The sequence below is a fragment of the Zosterops lateralis genome (genome assembly GCF_965231275.1).
Source record: "Zosterops lateralis genome assembly, chromosome: 4".
NCBI lineage: Eukaryota > Metazoa > Chordata > Aves > Passeriformes > Zosteropidae > Zosterops > Zosterops lateralis.
In genome coordinates this window covers 10,322,668-10,344,974 of record NC_139765.1, presented here as the reverse complement: position 1 = coordinate 10,344,974, position 22,307 = coordinate 10,322,668, and the positions used below count along the sequence as shown (strand labels likewise).

The 22,307-nt window shown below is 37.8% G+C and overlaps 2 protein-coding genes across 2 annotated transcripts in view; one reads left to right on the top strand and one right to left on the bottom strand.

The window, feature by feature from the left end:
- PIK3C2G (phosphatidylinositol-4-phosphate 3-kinase catalytic subunit type 2 gamma) overlaps positions 1-11,357 on the top strand; it is a 189,114-nt gene extending 177,757 nt beyond the window's left edge. The window contains exons 32-33 of the mRNA XM_083859117.1: positions 5,804-5,929; positions 10,746-11,357. Coding sequence (XP_083715243.1) covers positions 5,804-5,929; positions 10,746-10,898 — 279 coding nt within the window. The 3' untranslated portion in view covers positions 10,899-11,357. The remainder of the gene's footprint in view (positions 1-5,803; positions 5,930-10,745) is intronic.
- Positions 11,358-14,376: 3,019 nt separating this feature from the next.
- Positions 14,377-22,307, bottom strand: part of PLCZ1 (phospholipase C zeta 1) — a gene marked incomplete at both ends in the record, with an annotated part of 39,400 nt that continues 31,469 nt past the window's right edge. Inside the window, 3 exons of the mRNA XM_083860130.1 lie at positions 14,377-14,459; positions 17,847-17,996; positions 19,557-19,689. Of these exons, the coding sequence (XP_083716256.1) occupies positions 14,377-14,459; positions 17,847-17,996; positions 19,557-19,689 (366 nt within the window). The remainder of the gene's footprint in view (positions 14,460-17,846; positions 17,997-19,556; positions 19,690-22,307) is intronic.

The window sequence follows — 22,307 nt, the reverse complement described above, 5'->3', positions numbered from 1 at the left end:
AAGTAAAGATCGTGGATTCCATATTAGGATTGGGAAGCAACAACACAACCACCCATTCACACAGCAATCCCATTTTTCCTGAAGTTTATGTATCCTTAGTCTGCTTTTGAAGGAGCCACTTGCTTTGTAATACTAATTTTTCATCTCTTTAAGCTTAGAGGTAGCCCAGAGGATGTTCTCTTTTTCCCAAGGCAGAGCCTATATTTGCTTATTAAGCTGCAGCTTTGAAAGGTAGAGTTTAGCCTTTCTCTGCAAAGTTACACAGGAACTCAGAGGAAGTGAAAAACAGCAACAATGATGGCTCTGCCATGCTCCTTACTGGTTTTAATTTAGTCCAGAGGCAGCCAGTAATTTACAAAGGTTACTGCAGTGCAATGATGATTTCTTCTGTGTTTTTTTTCTAATCCTCCTTTATTGGATAATAATCAAATCCACCTAATGTCCACAGATAATATATAGACATTTTGTCTTGTTGAAGGTTTTTTCCTAACCACTTACTATAGTGGTTTGCTTTTGAAAGGTGTATGGATATATCAATACTAAAAATTAAAGAATATTTTGTAGTACTTTCTTCACTATGTAAATAAATTCTTGCAGCAATGTATGTAAGAGAAGAACATGAGGATGATAAAGGATAGGAAGACTAAGAGAATTACTGGGAAAAATGAATTATTTTTATTTGAGAGCAGTAGCTGAAATGGGAGTCTTTCTAATGCCTGGAGTTATATATATATATTATTATTTTTTTTATTTTTTTATTTTTTTTCCATTGAAGAAAAGGAAGAGAGAAACAGAGATTTAAAAACATCAAGGAAATTCATTTTTGGGAGAAGAAAAGTAGTTATTTATAGAGGAGGAAATATGTCATTAGTTAATACAAGTTAGTTGATCATTAGTTTTTACTGTCAAAATTGTTGAAAATGAAAAATGGGAAAAAGAGAACAGCAGCTGGAACTATCAAATGCTCAGGAGCCATCAATCTGTTCCTTTCTAGGACAAAAGGTGATCTGCATGTCTAACACTAACAAAAACTGATGACATGATATAAATTTGAGGCAAAAGTCACCTAAAAAGAAAATTTTATGTCGTTTAGGACAATGTGAGTTTTAAAAAGTTTTACAATAAATTATCCTTAAAATGCATATTTTAAAAATCGTATGAGTATGGCTCAATAATCATATTGGGTGCTAAATCACTAAACAGTTGAATATATGGCAAATTTTGCAGTAGTTATGCCTATAATAATGCTAACGAAGAACCCTTGTGTTTGGAGAGTTGTGGATCATTAGTAATGATCAGGGGAAAAAAGTCATTAGGATAACATATTTCTTGTGGAAAAATTAATTGCATTCCATCCATTATTTCCCAGCCACAGCTACTATATTTAAAATTAAATTATATTGGACGTAGCCTATCTGTGTGGGTTTCTGTAAACAAATATCAACTTTTTTTAGTTTTGGAAAATAAAACTGCAGTGGAAAAATAAAACTGGAGTAGAAAGTCATAACAGATACAGGCTGTGTATTTTAGGTTTTCAGTATTGAATTAGAGATATGGAAAAAAGTAAATCCAGAGTATTATTTTTTCTCTCTCATTCTCCCTTATTCTTAAATATTTTCACCCTCTTCTGGATGACTTTAGAAGAAAATAACATTTCCAAAGTAAATTCCTTTTTTAACATAAATACAGGTAATTGTAACTGAGTTCCTTAAAAATCATCTATCATTGCCAAGGTCAAATAGGCTGGTCATTCTCTGAGAAAATAGTTCAACCATCACTTGGTTGTACTTGAAGAAAGAAAATACAGTCAGTTTCTAAATTGAATTTGACCCAACTTCTAAATTCAGATTTTTTTTTATTGGCAGATCAATATCACTGGGGAATTTTGTGGGTTTTTTGTCCCTAAGCATATCAAGAGAACGTATGGCATTTTTGTTGGGAGCTTGGTTTTATACCTTTATGGCATTACAGATTCTTATAGCTTGGATTTATTTGCAAGCAAACACAATAAAAGATTTAAGACAGTAATTTAAATCGGGAGTAACTTCTTCTGAAGGAAGTAAAAATCCTTTCTTTTTGGGTTTATGAAATGACTACAGAATTAAACACAAATAGAATTCAATTTAAAACTTTAGGCTTTTTTTTAACTGCTTGATCACAAGTGCATTCAAGCTATAATGGTTTTGCAGAGTAAAGTGCAAAATGGCTTTCCCAAGGTACCCTTTGATTGGCCTGGACTATGGAGAGAAATCAGTGAGATTTTTATTCTTTAATAATAACAAAGAGGGGGTTTGCTGGATTTCAGAACTACTCATGAGCCTGCTAGAAATCTTACTGTTTCTACAATGAACTACCCAGAACGGACACTCTTTGGTGCAAAGAGAAAAATCCCACCTGAATATGAGGAAGTATTCCTTTACTGTGTGGGTGACCATGCACTGGAACAGATTGCCCGGAGAGGGTGTGGAGAATCCCTCCCTGGAGATATTCCAGAACCATCTGGATGCAATGCTGTGCCAGGTGCTCTGGGATGACCCTGCTGGAGCAGGGAGGTGGGGCCAGATGACCACTGTGGGCACTTCCAACCAGACCCCATCTGGGATTCTGTGGTTTTGGTCAGGTATTCCTCATGTTTACCTAAATTTATAAATAAGCCAGTGTGGTCTGAGTTAGAAGCGATCACTAAATGTGATACTGTAATATGACAGAAGTCATAATCCTTAGTAGGAAAAATATTTCTGATGTTTCTTCCATTTTTCCTTTATTCTCCATTCTCCTTTATTTCCACGCTCAACTCAGAAACCCTGGGAAAGATTAGTTTCCCCAAAACTTGGGTGTTTTTTCCTGCTATGTCAGTTGTCTTAATAAAACAGTTTACTTCAAATTCCACCTACTTATGATTTAAAAAGTGGTTTTTGCCATGCTAACCCCGGTCTTGGTTTTGCATTATTACAGTCAAACTGCCACTATCATTCTTTGTTCCTGCTAGGAAGTTTCTAGCCAAATACAATTCTTTCCATTGCAAGTCTTGCCTCAAGAAATCCTGTGGTTAAGCAGGCTCTTCACAAGAAAAAAAATTCAGCTTTAGTGCCAGTCAAAAAAGAAACCAGCATAAACTCATAACACGAGCTCCCCATACTCTGCTCTTGTAAGGCTGGGGGCTCATTTGTACCTGCTCTTAATCTGTAGTTTTGAATTATTAGTGCATAGTGGGACAGAGTCTTTTTAACAGCTGGAGTCCTTCATTAGATGGATTGTGTCATGTCAGGAGTCAGGGGAGGGCAGCTGAGAAGTGGAACATGTAATCCAGCTGGAAGAGTGCTCAGCTGAAGCTTTTTTGATTGTTTGATGGCATAACAGTGCCACTGCAGATGGAGAATTGGGACAATAGCGGGATTTGGAGTGGCCTCTTTGCCTTTCCTCAGCAAGGGAAGAGGAAGGGAGAAAATGTCACCTGTAAAGTTGCGGAGAAAAAACCAACAATCAGAACTACGATGGCTACTTGGAATTCAGGTGGCTGCACATCAAATTGCCTCTAACAGTCTGACTGCTGATTGCTACTATTCATGAAAAGTGGCTTTATTTTAGTTCTGAAATATCCCAGAGCAACAGCTCTGCCCTCAAGTTTTCCCATCTGAATCACTAAAATGTTCTCTTTTTTAATTTTCTCTCTTGACCCTCTCATCCTGCTCACCTCTTTCAACATATATTTAGCTACATTCAAAGGGATAGTAAGGATACAGTTTTCAGTCAATCTCATACAGCCAAAACACTGCTAGAAAGTACCTTCCTTAAATTTTGGGAGGAATTAGCTGACAGAGGACAGTTAGTTGGCTGAAGGCAATATAACATGACAAAGAGCAGCAACAAAGGCATAATGACAATTTTACCTGACTTTGTTTCAGTTATTCACATCTGCTTCTGGACAGCCAGGTCCTGTTAAACGACGTTACCTCTGCACCCTGTCACCTCAGCCTAGTTCCTTCTTTGTCTGAAACAGCTAAAATTAGTTGACCTTCAAGTTACAGTGATGTTCACCTATTCATTGAGAAGTGAAGAGCTTGATTACACTTAGGACCCTGGTTGCTTGGACTGGGACTTAAGGCTGCATTTCATTCTCCCTCTTGATTTTTAAGACATGCTCAGTTTACTGTTACTTGTAATCCTCAGTTGAAGTTTTAGTACAGTCCCAGATGAACAGAGATGGGTTTTCAAGTGGACAGTGTAAATTATAAATCCTGCATTAACAATATGGCCGCATTGTAAAATACCCTTTAGTTCCATTGCCCTTTAATGGCTCTCTTATCTTGGCCATCTAAATCCCATGGGTATTTTAAGTCAGATGTGCTATGGGGAGCTTAGCAATAGTAATATTAATCACTCCCATAGTGCTGACAATATGTAATGGTTTGAGTGGGGCATCCTTTGATGCTGTGTGGTGTTAATGATAGCAATAATGAGCTTTGCAGTTGACCTCATCATTTGCCTTGAAGGATCATTTCAGATAACAACAACCAGAGGTTTGTTGTGCAAGAACTGGTTATTCACACACAAAAGCACTGTTTTCCTCTCAATAGAGAAGTTATTTATTGCTAGGAGACAGCAGTTACTTCTATCCCAGGGATATGCTGATAATGCTGTAGAAGGCCTCATATTTCCAGATACATACTGTGAATAATCGAAATCTGAGAAATTACTTCATTCTGAGCCAGGTGTAAAATTACAACAGGAGATATAAATGCAAGTGTCTACATAATCCTCCGAGTTCATTGGTTCTGAATGTTTAAAGTTCTCTTCTTTTTTTGCCTGTATTCTTATTTTGCATCCTATCACTGGATAGTCTGGGAGCTGACAGGTAAACTTCCTTTGTAAAATGCTGATTATATGATTAAAATTACTGATATTTTGATACGCCCCATTTTGTGCTTTCTGACTGTGTGCTGTGTAACCAACACAAGAGTTTGTACTTAATTAACAACCAAGCATTAAGTGACACATGCTGGCAGGATGCCTGCTCCATAGCTTTTCATTTTTATGTTTCTTGTATGTTCTTTCAAAGCCTCAAATAATATAATGTGTTTTCTGAGTAATTGTAATGCTGCTTTAGGAATAACTTCACAGCTCCTCAGAAGTTATCACAAAATTCTCCACCCACCAGCACTGGCTGATGACTGAGCCTGGTTAATAGATTGTCTCTGATCTCAAGTTTCTACCATATAAAATGGAATATCTGGAATATTGTTCAGTAACCAGAACTGGAAAATTAAAGTGAGATTGCAGCTGTAGGATGGGTGAGATTGGAAAGGCTGTTTTAAGAATTCTGCTCTGCCCATATTGCTGCAGGAAATGCTCCTGGCTTTTATATAGAAATATGTTTTATGAAACACCCCTAGAAACTCCCCAGTATCAGCATTGATACTTAGGGGTTAAAATCAATTGAAGCTTACTGTCTAAAATCCAGTTTCTATGCCTTGCTCTGGAAAGTGGAAGGGCCAGACTTTGTATCAGATTAGATGAGTTAGAGTAGATTGAGGCTTAAATGTTTTTCCATTAGAATGTAAATATTAAAGATAGACAATATTACCTTGTCTTTGTATTAATTAATTTTTATTTTCCTGATTCCATTTTAAGCTGAATTCTAATAATTCTTGTTACTCCACTAGCACCCCAATTTAGCACAGGGAATACTGAGAATGTAACATGTTTCTGTGTCTACTAAAAGTCTAGATTTTATTTGGTACTTTTTATTTGTTTTCTTTGCTAGAACATGGACATTCGTATTTATGACTTTCTTGTTTTCCAGCACCTCCCAGATGGCTCTGCCCCAAGTACACATGCTGAATTTTATCTTCTGCCAGATCCTCATGAGGTCAGTCGAAGGAAAACAAGAACAGCTCCAAAAGGCTCTGACCCTACTTACAATGAACTTGTGAGTACTGTTCATTTTCTTCCACCCATTCTTGTTTCACGGAATCACAGAATGGGAGGGACCACAGTGGTCATCTGGTCCCACCTCCCAGCTCCAGCAGGGCCATCCCAGAGCACATGGCACAGCATTGTGTCCAGATGGTTCTGGGGTATCACTGGTGAGGGACACTCCATACCCTCTCTGAACAATCTGGTGTAGTGCTCAATCACTGCACAGGGAAGTTCTTCCTCACATCAGCTGAAACTTCCTGGGCATCAGTTCCTCCTGTTGCCTCTTGTCCCATTTCTGGGCACAGCAGAGCCTGGTGCATCCCCTGACCTGTTCCTGTGGACACTGACAGACATGGATGAGACCCTTCTCAGCTCTCTCTTATCCAGGGCAAACAAGCCCAGCTCACCCAGCTTTTTCTCATGAGAGAGATGCTCCAGTCCCCTCACCATCCCCACAGCCCTTCACTGGACTCACTCCAGTGGTCCCCTGCTTTTCTCCATCTGTTGAGCGCAGAACTGAACACAGCATTGCAGATGTGCCTCAGTAGGGCTGAGTAGAGAGGCAGGATCATCTCCCTCAATCTGCTGTCAGTGATTTTCCTAAATGCACTCTAGGATCCCTTTTTGGTCATGAGGGCACTCTGCTGGCTCATGGACAGCCTGTTGTCCACCAGGACCCCCAGGTCCCTCTCTGCAGAGCTGCTTCCCAGCAGGTCACCCACAACCCACACAGTTGCAACTTGTTTTATTTGCTTTGCCCACTCTTGAAATAGAACAACAATACAGCATTTTTTCAGCTGTTGCTATGAGCATGACCAAAAAGAAGGACTGTATCATAAGCTGAACCACAAATGGGAACAACTGTCTGCTTTGCATCTTTCTCAGAAGTGAAACAGTGTCTTTTATGTCTCTCTCTTCAGGAAAGCAGTTGGATTTTTCACAGTGCTCTGTCTTACCCCATAACCACAGCTACACGTTAGCCAAATGAGGCCAAGCATCATTGCACCATAACCCAGCAGTTCTGAATGCAGATATGCACAGTACCATGAAAAGTATTAATTTAATGGATGCTGTTATTCAAATTAACATTTGAAAATTGGTTGTCACTGTCCTAAATGATAACACAAGAATAAATAGCCAGGTTCTTTTCATGTTAAAATGCCATCAGTTCACAGCTATATATGATTATTTCACACACTACTGGAGTGCTCATGCCTCTGGGGTGGAAGGAAACATTTGTATGGAAAAACATTTATGGCAGAATGGGAAGTGGTATAAACTGTGTTCGTTTGTAAGGGTAGATGAGATTGAAACAGTAGGTGGGATTGGAGATTACAATTATTACATGTAACAAATCTCCTAAAGATCTCAAAGCAATTTACAAATGCTGTTTCAGCAAGCTATAAAGTAGAAGGCATTGAAAATATTACGTGTTTCGCTCCACCCTGTTTCATAGATAAGAGATGATGAGGTTTAGGTTAGTCAGCAGAGTCTGAGTGCTTATCTCTTAGTTTCTCAGTCCTGGAGTTCTAATATTTCTCTTTTCCCACATGTGTTAATTACAAAAGTTTGTACCTGCTTACATTGATGACTTTCAGCGTTTTGTAAGAAGGCTCCCTGAGTGGTATTGCTGCTCACAGCTGAGACAAATTTCCCTCCCTACAGTACTGCAGTGGAATAACAAGGAACTAGGCTTTAATTTTTGTTCTTTCCTTCTATTTTTTTGCTATCAGAGTGGAATGAATCTAATTAATCTGTCTAAAGAAATTCCTTTACATTTGAAAGATATTTAAAGCAAAGATACATAATAGGATTACATCATAACATTCATTGTAAGGTATGCAAAATGGACAACAGATAAGAGCCAGCCAGCAACACTGGAAGACAATTATCTTCCAAATTGTTCTTAGATCCCTTTGAATGCAAAGAAATCCAAAACTCTGTCTGTAGTTAGTCACTTGGAGGATATTTAATTGTGGTTCACAAGTGTTCCACTGCCGTTAAAAGAAATTCTGTGAAAACTTTAATGTCCTTAATCAAAACAGAGAGCCTTCTTCCCAGATGCTCAATCTTTTTCACTGGGAAGTGCTAATCACAGTGGGGACATATGGTTCCATTGAACTTGGCCATTTCCAACCCGATGCCTGTGCTCTAGCAGCTCTGCTCCTCCATATGTGATGTCATTCTGGATGCATTTTTTGTCCAAGGCTGGTAGACTGAGGCAGAAGCCGCCCCAGGGAAGAAAAACTACTAAAAATATAAGTCAGCTGTCTCTTAAGTTAGTTACTGTCCAAAACACTGTGTACAGAAATGTAGTAGCCTTTTTTATGAGTTCATAAGTTTTTTATTAAAGCCAAATGCTGGAAGGAAGCTGTATATTAATTTCCTTCTTTGTTCCAAACTGAGAAAAATCTGAAATGTGCTTCTCTTGGGTATTTTTTGATTTTAGTTTTGTACTTCTATTGCTTATGACTGCCTACAGCAAATTATCAACCTTGCAAAACTGCTTTTTATGTTTGATTTTTACTTATGTGTGTGAGAGTGAAGATGTGAAAGTCCAGGAGGGCTGACAATAAAATAAGTTACAGCAAATGTTTTGGAGTTGTTTTTAGCAAACAAATCCTTCTTTTCTCTTGTGCCCATATTTGGATTTTAGAATTTGTGGCATTCACAGTAGTTAATGTTATATTTCATCAAGTGGTGATAGAGAAGGAGTAACACAGAAAAATGGAATACAAAGAGAAAATGAAGGCAGAGCAGCCCCAGCCAGTCTGATGGAAGGGGAGGAGGGGAACTGCACCAGAAGCCACAGCCACTCCCTCCAGCACCATGCATCAAAACTACCTTGGATTAATTACCAAATCTGGGAACTGTGCCATGGCTACCTAAGGAGAAGCAACTGTCCCTCATTTGTGATTAAAATGTCATTAGACTCCTGTAGGTCAACAGTGTTTCTCTTTTTGGAGCCAGGAATAGTTGAATTCCAGCCCTAACTGTCCCACTGATTTGCTGCATGGCCACATATAACTCACCTCCATCTGATCTGTGTAAAAGGCAGGCAAATATTCTCACTGCACAATCATTTCAGGATTTAACTCTTCCCAAATTCTGGCAGGTGGCATTTTTTTTTTATCCACACCCTAATTCAGCCTTCTCCAGACCTTTCTTCACTCCCTACATCCTGATGATAATCTATACCTTAATCCAGGTGAATTTTAGAAAGAGTTTACTGGGATCATTTGAAAACCACCCACTTTGCACTGCAAAGGCCTGTCATTGCTCAAAGATTAAAGCCTCTTTTTGGCCAAAGATTGAAAGTTGTTCATTACCTCAGTTCAGTTTCTTAGCATTTACAGCTGATATATGTAGGTTTTGGTGATTTAAAGCAACAGCTGGTACCTTTTATACATTGGCAAAGAAACAAGGCAGCTTTCTTTGGTAACATTACCATTGCCTCAGTGTCAGATCACAAATTTATCCCAAATTATATTATACTTACTGTGTCTGTCCTTGCTTTTCAGATTTTCTTCATCACCTCACTTTTATTTTGGTGAGGGAAAGAGAAGCTGGGGAATTTGTAATTCAGAGACAATTTGGCAAAATAGTCTCATGAAAATCAGAAAGCACCAGGTGCAAATTTCATTATAGACTTCCCAAACTATTATTTCCAAAAGGTTTATAAAGGAAAAAGGAAATGTTAAGGCCTTGGTAAGACTTTTCTTGGTGTCCTGTTGGTGTTTTCTGTGAGGGTTGCCTGCTGTCCTGTCCATTCCATGCTCCCTGTGAAATCCCTGCAGTTGCAAGTGGAAGTACAGAAAGGGCTCATCAGTCCAACCCACAGAGGTCTGAGCTAGAGGGGCTCAGTCTGCCTCTCCTTTTCCTCAGCAGTGCCACAGGTACAGCCTGCATTCAGATTCCATGGAAAATCCAAGCAGGTAAATGCCTTTTAGGCAGTTTCAGTTTCCCATTCTCCTGAAGTGAGAGAATGTCACCACGTTTGCTTTTAAACAGCATAGAGGGATTAAAATTTAAAGCGTTTTTCCACTGCAACTAAAATAGCAAAACCAGCCATACAAATTTTAGATTAAATGTACTTCTCTTAAATGAGTTTACCTTTCAGGCCTTCACTGAGACCATTCCTTCAAATTTTATCAGCCCACATGCAGTTCACTCAGCAGGTTTTGATTAATGCAGAGACTGAAGCATGGGAATCTGTTCTGAGTGCAGCTTATTCTTGTTGGGCTATTGCTCCAGAATGTTTGGGTTTTTTTTAAATTCAGAAAACACACTATTATTATTTCATAATTAATCCCTGTATGTTCTCACAGTATTAAGGTAATTTAAAAGCTATTTTAAAAACTATAGGGATTATTTTTTAAGAGATGCCAAACTGCTGTCTCATTTATTTTGAGAAGTATCAACAGCACTAAACAGCTAAATTTAGTAAGTTCTTGCTAAACTGGGTCCAATCATTTCCACTTTTTACAGGGAAAATTATGAATACAGATTTTTTTTTCTCTCAAGCATTGTTCAAGAGAGGTTTCAAATTTATTTAAAAATGGTAATCAGATCTCATGAGCCTAAGCTCATGATTCTAAGGTAGAATCTCTCTATATAAACTGGATAAGGTCAAATGTATTTCTGAGATAAATTCACTAAGTGTATTTGGCTCATGGTTAATAGCTTATTATTCTGGATGGAAGTTTAAAGCAATTATCACAAAGTTGGATTAATCATCATCCTGAATGCTGCATTGAAGTGCTTTGCCTGTCAAATAGATTAACAAACTTGTATGTTTTTTTCTGTTTCACTAAATATCATTTCAGATTGTATATGACAGAGTGACAGAGCTCCGAGGCCGTGTGCTGAAGCTTGTGGTGAAAAGCAAAGGAACATTCGTGGGAGCTGTTAACATTCAACTGAGCAATGTCCAGCTCAATGAAGAAAAGTGGTACCCACTGGGAAACAGTGTAATTTAAATGTTCTCCAAGATGATTCAATTATTTGCCCACTAATGTTTCTTTATCCCATTTCCCACGGTACATTTTGTCTCAGTTGCCCTTGAGAATAGGCAGTCATCTGCTGAGCACATATCCTAACATTTATAACCATAAGGCTATTGTCTTGAAAGTGCTACTATCTTCCTGCCACAATGTGAGTTTAAGAACTTAGAGCAACATGCAGAAAGTTCTTATGACAGCAATAAAGGGCTTGGTTTTGTTAATATTAAATACTACTGTAAAAATACTGAATTCTGTACACATCAGTGTGTGGGACCTCATTCTTTGCCCATTAATTCCACTGACTGTGTTGAAACAATGCTGATAATGATGTAATTTATCATCACTGCATGTGATGAGTTCACCAGAAAACCATGGGATGGCTCCCTGCCGATATATTTCTGATGTCCAGCATATTTCACATTAAATCTTACCCAATCAATACTTTGTTTTCTTAACTTCAAAAGTTTTGATAAATGTAACATTTAATCCAGGATATTAATGTGTCAATAATACAATTTGTCAATTACATAATAATATAATTTGTCATTGTTTCTTTAATTCTGACATCCAAGAGGCAAATGTAACTGGTCATTTGTGTGAAGAAAGAAGGAGGGAGAAGTTAATGTTCATAAATAAAGAGAATATATTGAATGTGAACTTGTGGGGGATTTATTTAAGCTCATGATACCGTGAGTTATTTGTTCAGCAGTCTACCACATTGCACTTCTATGCTGCATAAGGGGTTCAAGTCAATACATGCTTTGAATAGACCTCAGGGCTATGAAATACATGTTTATATATTAAATAATGAACATGACTGGTTCCTTTAAGTTCATCAATGCTAATTATGGGCTTTGTTTTTCTCTAATTTGAGGAAGCACTTAAGCACATCTTTAAGCATTTGGCATGTGAGCAGCCACAGTTAACTGCCCATTATTGCCAGACTCTTGCACACACCCACTGACCATGTAAATAACCCTTTCCAGGGCAAGGGACACATTTTTAAGGCACAGGAGACATGCTGATTTGTGATCTGATCAGCTCTAAAATTTAATTTATCATATACTGGACAGGTAGAAAAGTGGTCAACAGAGGGGCAATAATCCCAGAAGTGAAGATAATTGCCTTCTTCTCCCAGAGGACACTCACAACAGTCTTCAGAATATAAAGTTGTATAAAGCTCCTGGAGTATTAGTTAGGAAATTAAAATAAGCTAGAGTTTTTTCTCAGCGTCAAACCTATGGACTTGATCAGATTTTATCTGAAAATACTTTCCCCAGTCAAACTGGTGTAACAAGCTCCTCTTCCTCAGTAAGGGGAGGTGAAGGGAACTCTGAATATTAATATTATTGTTCTATTCAGAGCTGTAAGAAACTGTAAAATATTTACCACATGCAAGGGATATTGGCTGGCACACAGAATATCATCACTACAAAGATCAGCATACCAAATATTTTATACAATTGGCTCTCCTGGGAAACGAATCAAGTGCCTTGTCATTCAAACACAGCAAACACTGAGGCCAGCTTACAAAGTTATCGAATTACCTGACCTTACAGTTCAGTATTGATTTCAGATTCCTCTTAGTCTACTGTCTCAGTTTCCTTATTAAAACTATAATGCAATTTTCTAACAGTGTTATTTCCTGTGACATTTTCTAACCCTTGTTTACCATATGCCCTGATTTTCCATCTTAGAGCAACAGCATAAGAATAAAACATAAAACAGCATTAGAATGGCAACAAATAAAAACAGCATTACAATATATTATCAGAACTGTCTGCAAACTTAAGCAATATTGTTTGATATTAAAGAAACTTGTCAATATAATTATCCTTCCTAAAAAAAGATCATATTTGAGTAACAAATCTGTCATTAGTTGTGTAACTTTGGTCCTGTGGAAGGTCAACAATACTTTGGTTCTGACAGGAAGATGGGAAAATTGTGTCTTATGGGCAAGATCTACACTGATAGCTCTGTTAGGCAAGAAGTTGTCATAGATCTTCACACACATAATCAAACCTCGTTTTTTCTAAAATTCTCTAGTTCTCCTCAGAATACTGTGTTTCTGATTTCCTGTAAGCTCCCAGTAAGATGTATCCTGAGCTCCCTGCTCCTATGAGGAACGTGGTTCTTTACAAATCACTCCACTATTTTTTTATCTTGCTTTAGCAGCCAGAGGTTCAAGACTAAGATAAGGAAAGGTACCAGGGTTAGCATATGATTTTTTATGATTTTAAGAAGTACTTTTTTTTCTCAAAACTATTTTTCAGGTAAGAAAATGACAGTGGGCACTAAATAGGAATATCCCAATCAGAACCCATATTTTACAATTTTAAGGGAACTTTGTATGTGTAATTTTTCCTGTTCTCTTGAAAAGGTACAATGGTAAGAAATTTTGTTCAATACAAATAAAAATGTCAATTTCATATGCTCATATCCTAAAAAATAGCATATCTCTCATATATCTTGGACTATTATTCTCATTCAACAATTAATCATAAATTGGAAATTAGCTCCAAGTGACATTAACTGAATTTTTAAAATATCCAAAAATGTTCAGTATTTATGAATTGTTTCTAAATAATCATAGAACAATAGAATCATAGAATGGCTTGGGTTGGAAGACATTTCAAAAATCATCTCATTCCAACCCCTCTGCCATGGCCAGAGACACTTTATTGGTTGCTCAGAGCCCCATCCAACTGGCCTTGAACACTTGCAGGGATGAGGAGTCCACAACTTCTCTGGAAACCAGTGCTAGTGCCTCACCACTCTCACAGTAAAGAATTTCTTCATAATACCCAATTAAACTTACCTTCTCTCAATTTAAAGTTTTCAGTTTTTTCATCCACCCTTGTCCAATCACTACATGCCCTTCTACTGGAAGGTTCTATAAGATCTCCCTGGAGCCTTTTCTTCTCTAGGCTGAACAGCTCCAATTCTCGCAACCTTTCCTCACAGCAGAGGTGTTCCACACCTCTGATCATTTTCATGACCCTTCTCTGGACTCACTCCAAAAGATCAACATCTTTCTTGTGTTTTGGGACCCAGACCTGAATGCAGCCTTCTAGGTGGGATCTCCTGAGAGCAGAGTGGGATGGTAAAATCACCTCCCTTGATGCTGCTATTGATAAGGAATGTGGGCTATGTTTCCCCTTTTTCAATCAGTGGGAACTTCACCAGCCTGTTCATCAAGTCCCATGGACTTGTGGACTTCAAGGTTGCTTAGGTTTTCTCAAATGCAGTCTTCTCCTAAAGAAAAATAGCAGTAGAGCCAAGAACAGTAACCTTTATTCAGGATACTTCTTCCATAAAAGTCCCACTGGCTTCATAAAATCATTGAGAATTTGCCTCTCCGGGTATCAGACCATTGGGCAGTTGCAAAGCCAGAAATGCTACTTTATTGAAGCAGGGGACAATCCCCCAGAACAATTTCTTCTGCAGAACATCACTAATAGTACCAGACATGGGCAAACAGCGATGCGGATTCCAGCTTGATGCCGTCTTTGGATATCAGTGGAATTCTACGGTAACCTGTAAATATAATAACACCTTTATTAGTGTATTAACCACAAGTGCAAATACTATGATGGAGTGGTTTTATGATCATCTATGCAAACAAGGAATAATTTATGAATCTGTAAATAGCTGTTTAAAATAAAATGAAATTATTCAGGACCAAAACACAATTATGCTGTTTTTTCTTGTCTCTTTATATTTATGTAGTATTTCAATTCCGGTATTTTGGTGACAGAGTGAAAAACTCCAGCTGTTTTCAGGACATGGTATTTTTTCAAATGGAAGACTTTTAGCCCAGTGATATTTAAACATGGGCAAAGCTTACAATGGTAACATCCAAGGTTATGTGCTGCACACGTTGTTCTGATAGCAAATGAAATAACTTGTGAATCAGCAGTGATAGTGCCTACAGGATGGTGCTGCAGCAGCTGTGCACTGTCCAGCTGAGGCAGAAAAAAGTGAAGTGTAAGATCTTCTGCCATGAAATCTTAAAAAGTTGATTTCATATAAGTAATTCACTTTATTAGAGATATGTCATGCTATCAGAGCCTACATGTTCATCTGGTTGATGAAGCATTTGGAGAAGCTGTAATTCTCAACTTCAAACATAATTCACTTACCTCTTAGAAAACAAAACAATCTCTTCTTCAAAATCCCAACCTGTATTGCTTTATATGACTAAATGCCCATTATTTCATCATAATCAACATCATTTTAATTTTAAAAATTTCTGTATTTTCTCTATGTATATATAACTCCAGCTATATAAGTCTCTGCTTTGTAAAAGTATCTATGTTTTGAACTGCAATTTTCAAAATCCCTTTCTAGATGTGTCTGGATGCCTGTGGAATATTTGTGACCCACATTTACCTGTGTTTAGTATTTCTTGTTTCTTTTATACAGAGTTACAGAATCGTTTAGATTGAACAGGATCTGTAAGATCATCAAGTCCAGCCCTTGACTGATCACCACCTTGTGAACCAGGCACTAAGTGCCGTGTCCAATTGTCTCTTGAATTCTCTTCAGGAATGGTGATTCCACCTCCTCTCTGAGCAGCCCTTCTAGTGACAAAATTCTCCCTGATGTCCAGCTGAACCTTCTTTGGCACAGCTTGAGGCCATTTCCCCTTGTTCTGTCATATTGCACATAAGTTCCTCTGGTATTTAAGGTTCAGATTCTGAGCAGCAGATATTAAAGCTGGTTTCAGGCAATTTACATTTGAGATCAGTTTTTAGGGCATGCACACAATATGTGGAAGGCTTAGTTGATTTCCTGTCCAAGGATACACTTTAAGGACTACAATTAGTTTCTGAACACTCATGTTCTAGCCCCTACTTACAGAATATTCTATAAAGTGTCCTGAGAGAAGTAAAACTTCTTTTTTTGTTATTGAAATTGTTCCAATTTGCATTAAATAATTAACTATCCCATGATAATGGAGGTAATAATTGAGTTCCTGTCCTGTATTAGTATTCTCCATGGCAGATTCATACAGGAACTGTAACAGAGGACACCCCCTACCCCCCATTTGACTTTAACCACCCAGGCAGAGAATTTTACTCAATTTCAGCCCTTCTGAGTACAGCTACATAATCACTACATGGAAAATCAAATTCTGCTACAGCTGAGCAGTAAGCATTCCTCCCCAGTGGAGTCTCCCAAGTAGCTGGGAGTCTGCTACTGGGGAAGGGAAGGCAGTGTGGATATAATTGTAATCCTTTCAAAAGAAAATGCAGAGGAGGGAGGAAATGGCACAAAATTTTCCCACTGCCTATCAAAGAAAATAAAAAGATGTAAGTACTGCTCAGCTTTTGGAAGCAACTTGCTCTCAGGGATATGAATCCTAGGGACTCAGGGACAGTCCTGTAGTACAGATTAAAGCAACTGGAGTGCTGAAGACTAAGACTGAAATACTAGCTCATCCTTCAGAATTTTAGTCAATTCTTCCCTTTTCTTCTTGTTGTGACTCCCTCTGCAAAAACATTCCCATTTCACTGTATAGAGAGCTCAGGTACCTAAAGCAAAACCATCACTCCAGACTTGGTTTCAGAGTTCTCAATGTTAAGCATTGCAATAAATGCCTGCAATAATTTTTGAAATTATTTATCACTTCACCTCTTAGAGGCATTTTACTTATGGCCTCTGGGCATCCTGATGGCAAATTACTTTTTTTTAAGTGGGGATTGGGGCAAGAATTTTGGCATCATTTATACTTTTTGTACCTTGACTCATTCCCTAGCATATTGATTAACTCCACTGAAAATATTTCCTCAAAAATCTACTGCTCTTACTTTTCCAAAATATGAATCCCTGATTTGTGACCAAAATTAATCCTATAGAGACATTAAGCCACACTGAAAATTTGTATCTAAAAAAGCCTCAATCAATAATTTTACAAGCACTTCTAAGCAGCAGTGCCTAATTTTTGAATTTATCTCAGACATTGTTAGTTGATGGGTTGAGTTTTCTTTCATTATCCAAAAGTATACAAATAAAAGGAAAGTAAAAGGTTATCAGTGTAAAAATTTATGTTGTAGAAAAACAACTGAGCTCTAAGAGTAATGTCTTTCTTCATGTATAACTCCTCAACCTCAACTAAGAATCACAAGCAGCTTTATGACTTCCAAACACGAGGGGGAAAAAAAGCCATTTAAAATCCTGTTAAGCTTAATAAAAAAGGCACAGTGCCTGTTGCCAGCTCCAGTGTTTTTCTTTCCCATCTTTATTCACTAATAAAAGCTGTTTGTTTTGTCAGAAATAGCTTTGGAAAGCCAGGGTGGTAAACAGCCATTTTACATAAGCCTTTCTCCTTGGCCTATTGACTTCTGTGTCTGCTCTTTATGTGCAGCCTATTCATTACAGAGGTTCCAGGAACTCTACTGACTTAACAAAAGAAGCTCCACCAAGAAAATGCCATAAATATTTTGCCTAATTTATAACCATTGTTCTCCACTCCGAAAAGTTGCAGATAGGTTACCTTAGGGAGTTTTGGTGGTTTGTTTTGTTTTGTTTTAATTTAGTACTGGGTTTTGAACTTATCTGAGTAGGAAATGCCTAAAACTTTTTGCCTTTATAGCAGTTCTGGCTAGTCTCATTCTTGCAGTAAATTACCACCTAAACTGTTTCCATCTAGAATGGAATACTGCAGTGGGAATAATCACCTGTCATTAATATTGTTTTGATTTCCACATCACAGATTTGCATTGAGAGAACACCATTAGTTCAAAAAACCAGAGATTTCAAAATAAAAACCAGAGAGTGCCATTTATTCATTTAATTACACAATTGTCCTCTAGAAAACAGGCATGATGCTGTACTCTCTCAATGCTACAGTAACAATAAAAGCCTGGAATATTGCCAATATTTTTGAGCTGTTATAGTTGGTTCACATAAAAGTATTACCTGTATTCAGGCTTGTCACAGGTAAAGTGTATTGGCCAAGGAATTCATTGCTGGACAGAGACACCTCATCCTCCACACAGAAGCGTATCATTGCCAGCTCTGGAACTTGGATGTTAAAAGAGAACGTTTCGTTCCATTTAGGGCACAAAGCTAATGAAAAGAGAAAACAAACAGGATTAAAATATGATTTCTTTTTTTTCTACTCAATAACTGAATTAGTGTACCTGCTATATCACTAGTCTGAACTGGTAAAGAGCCATTCCCTAGATATCTGTGCCCATTTAAATAAATAACAAGACTCCCACTGACAGTAGTGGTGCAAAAGCCTAAGACAGTTGGTGTCATCCTTAAAAGAGAGCAAAATAGGACAAGGATAGCCAGGTTAAGAAATTCTGCTTAAACTAAATTTTTTTACAGCCGTATCAGTTTCATGCTTTTGCCAAAGTTTCTCTTTTCACAGCACTGGAAACAAATAAATTCAGCTAGTAAAATGTTCACTTGACTAGAAATACAAAAAGAGAATGTGGAACATACGGGGTTACTTTGTCTTTAGCAATGTTCATACAGAGGAAAGAAATTCAGAGGCTGATTTAAAACAGCAGCCATCTATAAGGAAGAAAAAGAATAGAAGACAGAGGTACAGACAAAGGGAGATCACAGGCAGCTTGTAGTCTGAGACATCAAGAAGATCTATACGATAAAGATAAGGGAGTGCTCAAAGACAGCTACAAAGAGTACACACTTTACCTGTCAAGCAATTAAGGGATTACTCCTACTAGAAACTTCAAATGAGGAAAGTGATGAAGTTACAGCAATAGCTTAAGAAAAAAAGTCTAAATATACCAATTTGTTCATTGGCTTAGGCTGGGATAGGATTAATTTTCTTCAAATCAATCCCTATGGTGCTGCATTTTGGATTTTTGACCCAAACAGTGCTGATTACACACCAGTGTTTGAACTGTTGCTGAGAGGGCTTGCATGGTGTGGAGATTTCTGTCTTTGTCACTCTGCAAAGCAGCCTCCCCATCCCACTGAGGGGGTTGGGGGAACCCAGGAAGCTGGGAGGAGACACAAATGGGACAGCTTACCCCAGCTGACCAAAAGGATTTTCCTTAGCAATGGTGTCATGCTCACAGCTGGGGGAAAGGAGGAAGGGAGGGCATGCAGAGTTACAGTGTCTGTCTTCCCAATTAACAGCAAAACTCAATGATGAAGGCTTGTTTCCCTGGGAATGGCTCTACACCCTAACCATGGGAAGAGGCAAATGAATTCCTTATTTTGCTTTGCCTTTGTGTGCACCTTTTGCTTTACCTATTAAATTAATTAAAGAATTATCTTCTTCTCAACCCAAGTGTTTTCTCATTTTGGCACTTCCACCCCTCTTCCCATCCAACTAGGGGAGAGCAGGCAAGAAGCTCTATGGGGCTGAGCTGCTGTCCAGGATGAGCCCACAGCAGTGTGCAAAAAAAAAAATTCCATTTTCCTTTTGAAAGGGAGAGTGTCCCAACTAGGAGGTTGTACTTCCTTAATCTACCAGTCTAGAAAAACAGCACACAGCATGAAATTCTGCTACAGATTTTGTGCCAGGAGATCCTAGTCTAGAGAGAAATTGTTGCATTTTCTAGAACTCCTTGGGATGCAAAGTTGGTGATTCCTTATAAAATGTCATTGTGCTTTGTTCACAGTCAAAAGAATCAGACTGATGCTCACCATTGCTTTTTATAACACTAGATTTCTTTCTTGTTTGGTCCTCTGGCACACCATAGATTTCTATCTGCACCATGGGATCAGCTTTGTTGGTCTTCGACATGCTGCTGGGTGGTAACTGATGGCCACTGATCAGCTGGAAAATTGTATTGAAATAACTGTAAGAATGAACTATTCACCACAGCCATATAGTAGCCACAATAGAAATTACTTTAAGTACATACCAGCCATAACCTGGTGTATTAAACACATATTAAACACAATGGATTCAAGAATATGGTGCTTTTCCCATCTAATTTAATTTTTTGATAATTCTTTAGAAATATTGTAGTTTAGAAACATTTTCAACTAGATCAGATTGCTCCAAGCCCAGTCCAAACTGACCTGGAATGGTTACATATAACCTCTCTGGGCTGCCTGTGCCAGTCTTTCACCACTCTCTATAAATGCATATATGTGTGTGTGTATATATATATATAAAACTGATATATTTTAAACAATAATTTGCAGGTATTTTTATTCAATAGTTGCACACAAAAACTATATTTTGTTACCATACAAATATTTTCTGGTATCAAGAATGATATTCCAATATGTGTGGAGTGGATCAGCATCAAGATGCAATGTGACACCAGCATTGTGCTACAGGGTATGTAGCAGACTGCCCCACCTGTGCCTCATCTCTTGCACAAGAAGACAAAAACTCTTCAGTTAGTGAGCTTCCTGATGTGTTTCTCTTAATTTAGTTAGCTACCTGGAAATTTTGTTTCAGACTGCCCTGTAGTCTGGCACTCAGCCTAAGAAAGGATTTGTGAAAGTCACAACTTTGTCTGCTTTTTATCTATACTTCAGGACACCTAGGGAAGAGTAAACATCTGTGCAGTAATCAGCTTTTTAGAAATCAGTGTATGAGATGTATTGAGAGAGATATACAAGCCTGAAAGCACACGTGAAAGATATGACTCCTGATCCTGGTCTCAGGACTAAGCATCACAAAAGATTCTTATTCCCCCTGTCAATCACCCAAAAAATCAAAACCCACAAAGTTCACGTTTTGCTTAGATATTTTCTGTAACATCTTGCTCCAAGAGTAGTTCTAGCCTGAAATATTGAATAGCAGTGACTTGGCAAACACTGATGTCCTTTCTTCCTAGGGAATAGCTACTGCCTTCACCAGAAAGCTTTGCAATCACTGGTGGGCTGCCCACAAAGAGCCTGGGAGATTTCTTGCCGTGTCCTGAATGTCATTGCCAAGGCCTGCATGACCCACTGCTGGACCCAGTCTAAGTCTCCCCTGGGATGGGAGAAGAGTGAGTTCTTTTTAAGCACACTATGACCCAAATCCATAAATCCCATCAATTTCTGGGATCCAAGGTGAAGCAGACACATAAAACTTGTTGGGCTAAGAAGAGTCTTTATGACGCACCTTAAATATCTCTATTTCTACTTGATGGGAATTGCAGCACATCAGGTTAAAAATAATGAATTCTGCAAAATCAGGCCCTATGTAATTTTTTTCTGTTCTTCACTCATTCATTCTGAGAGATTTTCCCCCTAGATGTTTTATCATGGCTTTCTGTTAAGTCATTTCTCCAATCATCTGGTTAGTAACTTTTTCAGCAGAGGCTGCTTTTCCTTTGACTCCTGCTCCCAATTCCTTTTGTCTTCAACCACCATTTCCTGGTTTTTGCTGCTGACTATGAATGGGGCTCTCTGTGCCCTTCAGTCCCTCAGCCAGTGGGATGCCATTGCTTCTCTGCACTACCCAGCCTGTGGTCTCAAAGTCCTCAGTTTAAACACTGCCTTTCTCTTCTCCAGCTCCTTCCAAACTCAGACACTTCCTTTGAATTGACAGTGATTTTGTTTGTCTCCTGCATTACAATTCAGGGATTCTCATCCTCTTAATTCCCACCACTTCATACAAATTAGGGCTAAAATAACTGATGTATTTGCCTGGCTGCCTGAAATCATCCAGCAATGTCTATTCACAATTGGTGTGCTCACTGTCAGGACACGAAAATGTTCTTCATTAGGTGCATGCATTATATAAGTATTTTATAATTGTCACTAACTATTGTTTTATCTCCACTGTTTATTACTCTGAAAGAAACAAAATAGCAATTACACACTAATTATACGCTAATTAAATAGCATTTATGCAAGTGGAATTCTGTGTAATCAGAAATATTACTTTTTCATTGGGAAAAAAGAGTTTTCTAATTAGTGAACAATTTTAAAAAATCTACTTCGTCTCAAAAAAAAGGCTTTTCTAATCATTTATTTTTAAATGACATGTGTTTCTCATATTTTTGGGAAGTAAATCATATTATAATTTGGGAGAAGTTGAAATAATTCAGAGACTTATTTATTCATCCATCCTTTCACACTTATTTATACCATTTTAGGATTATAAATGGTCTTTTATATATGCATAGGAAGATAATGAGACTTAAAAGAAGCGTAAAACTTCCTATCTTATCTTTAAAAATTTCCATTTGTCAATTAACATTATAATAGTACACATGGTATTATTGATATTGAAGGAAATAACACCCAAAGTGCACATTTGAATGTTTCCATTTCATTTTCCACAAGCACAATTGACTGGTCCCTTTGTCAGCTACATTATTTCTATTTCTTTATAAAGCATCATGAAAATCATGTATTTTTACAAACGTTTAGAAGCTCTGAACCCTTATATATTTTTAGCAAAAATAAGTGAACTGCAGATGGGAAAGCACCCAAGCAGCAGTT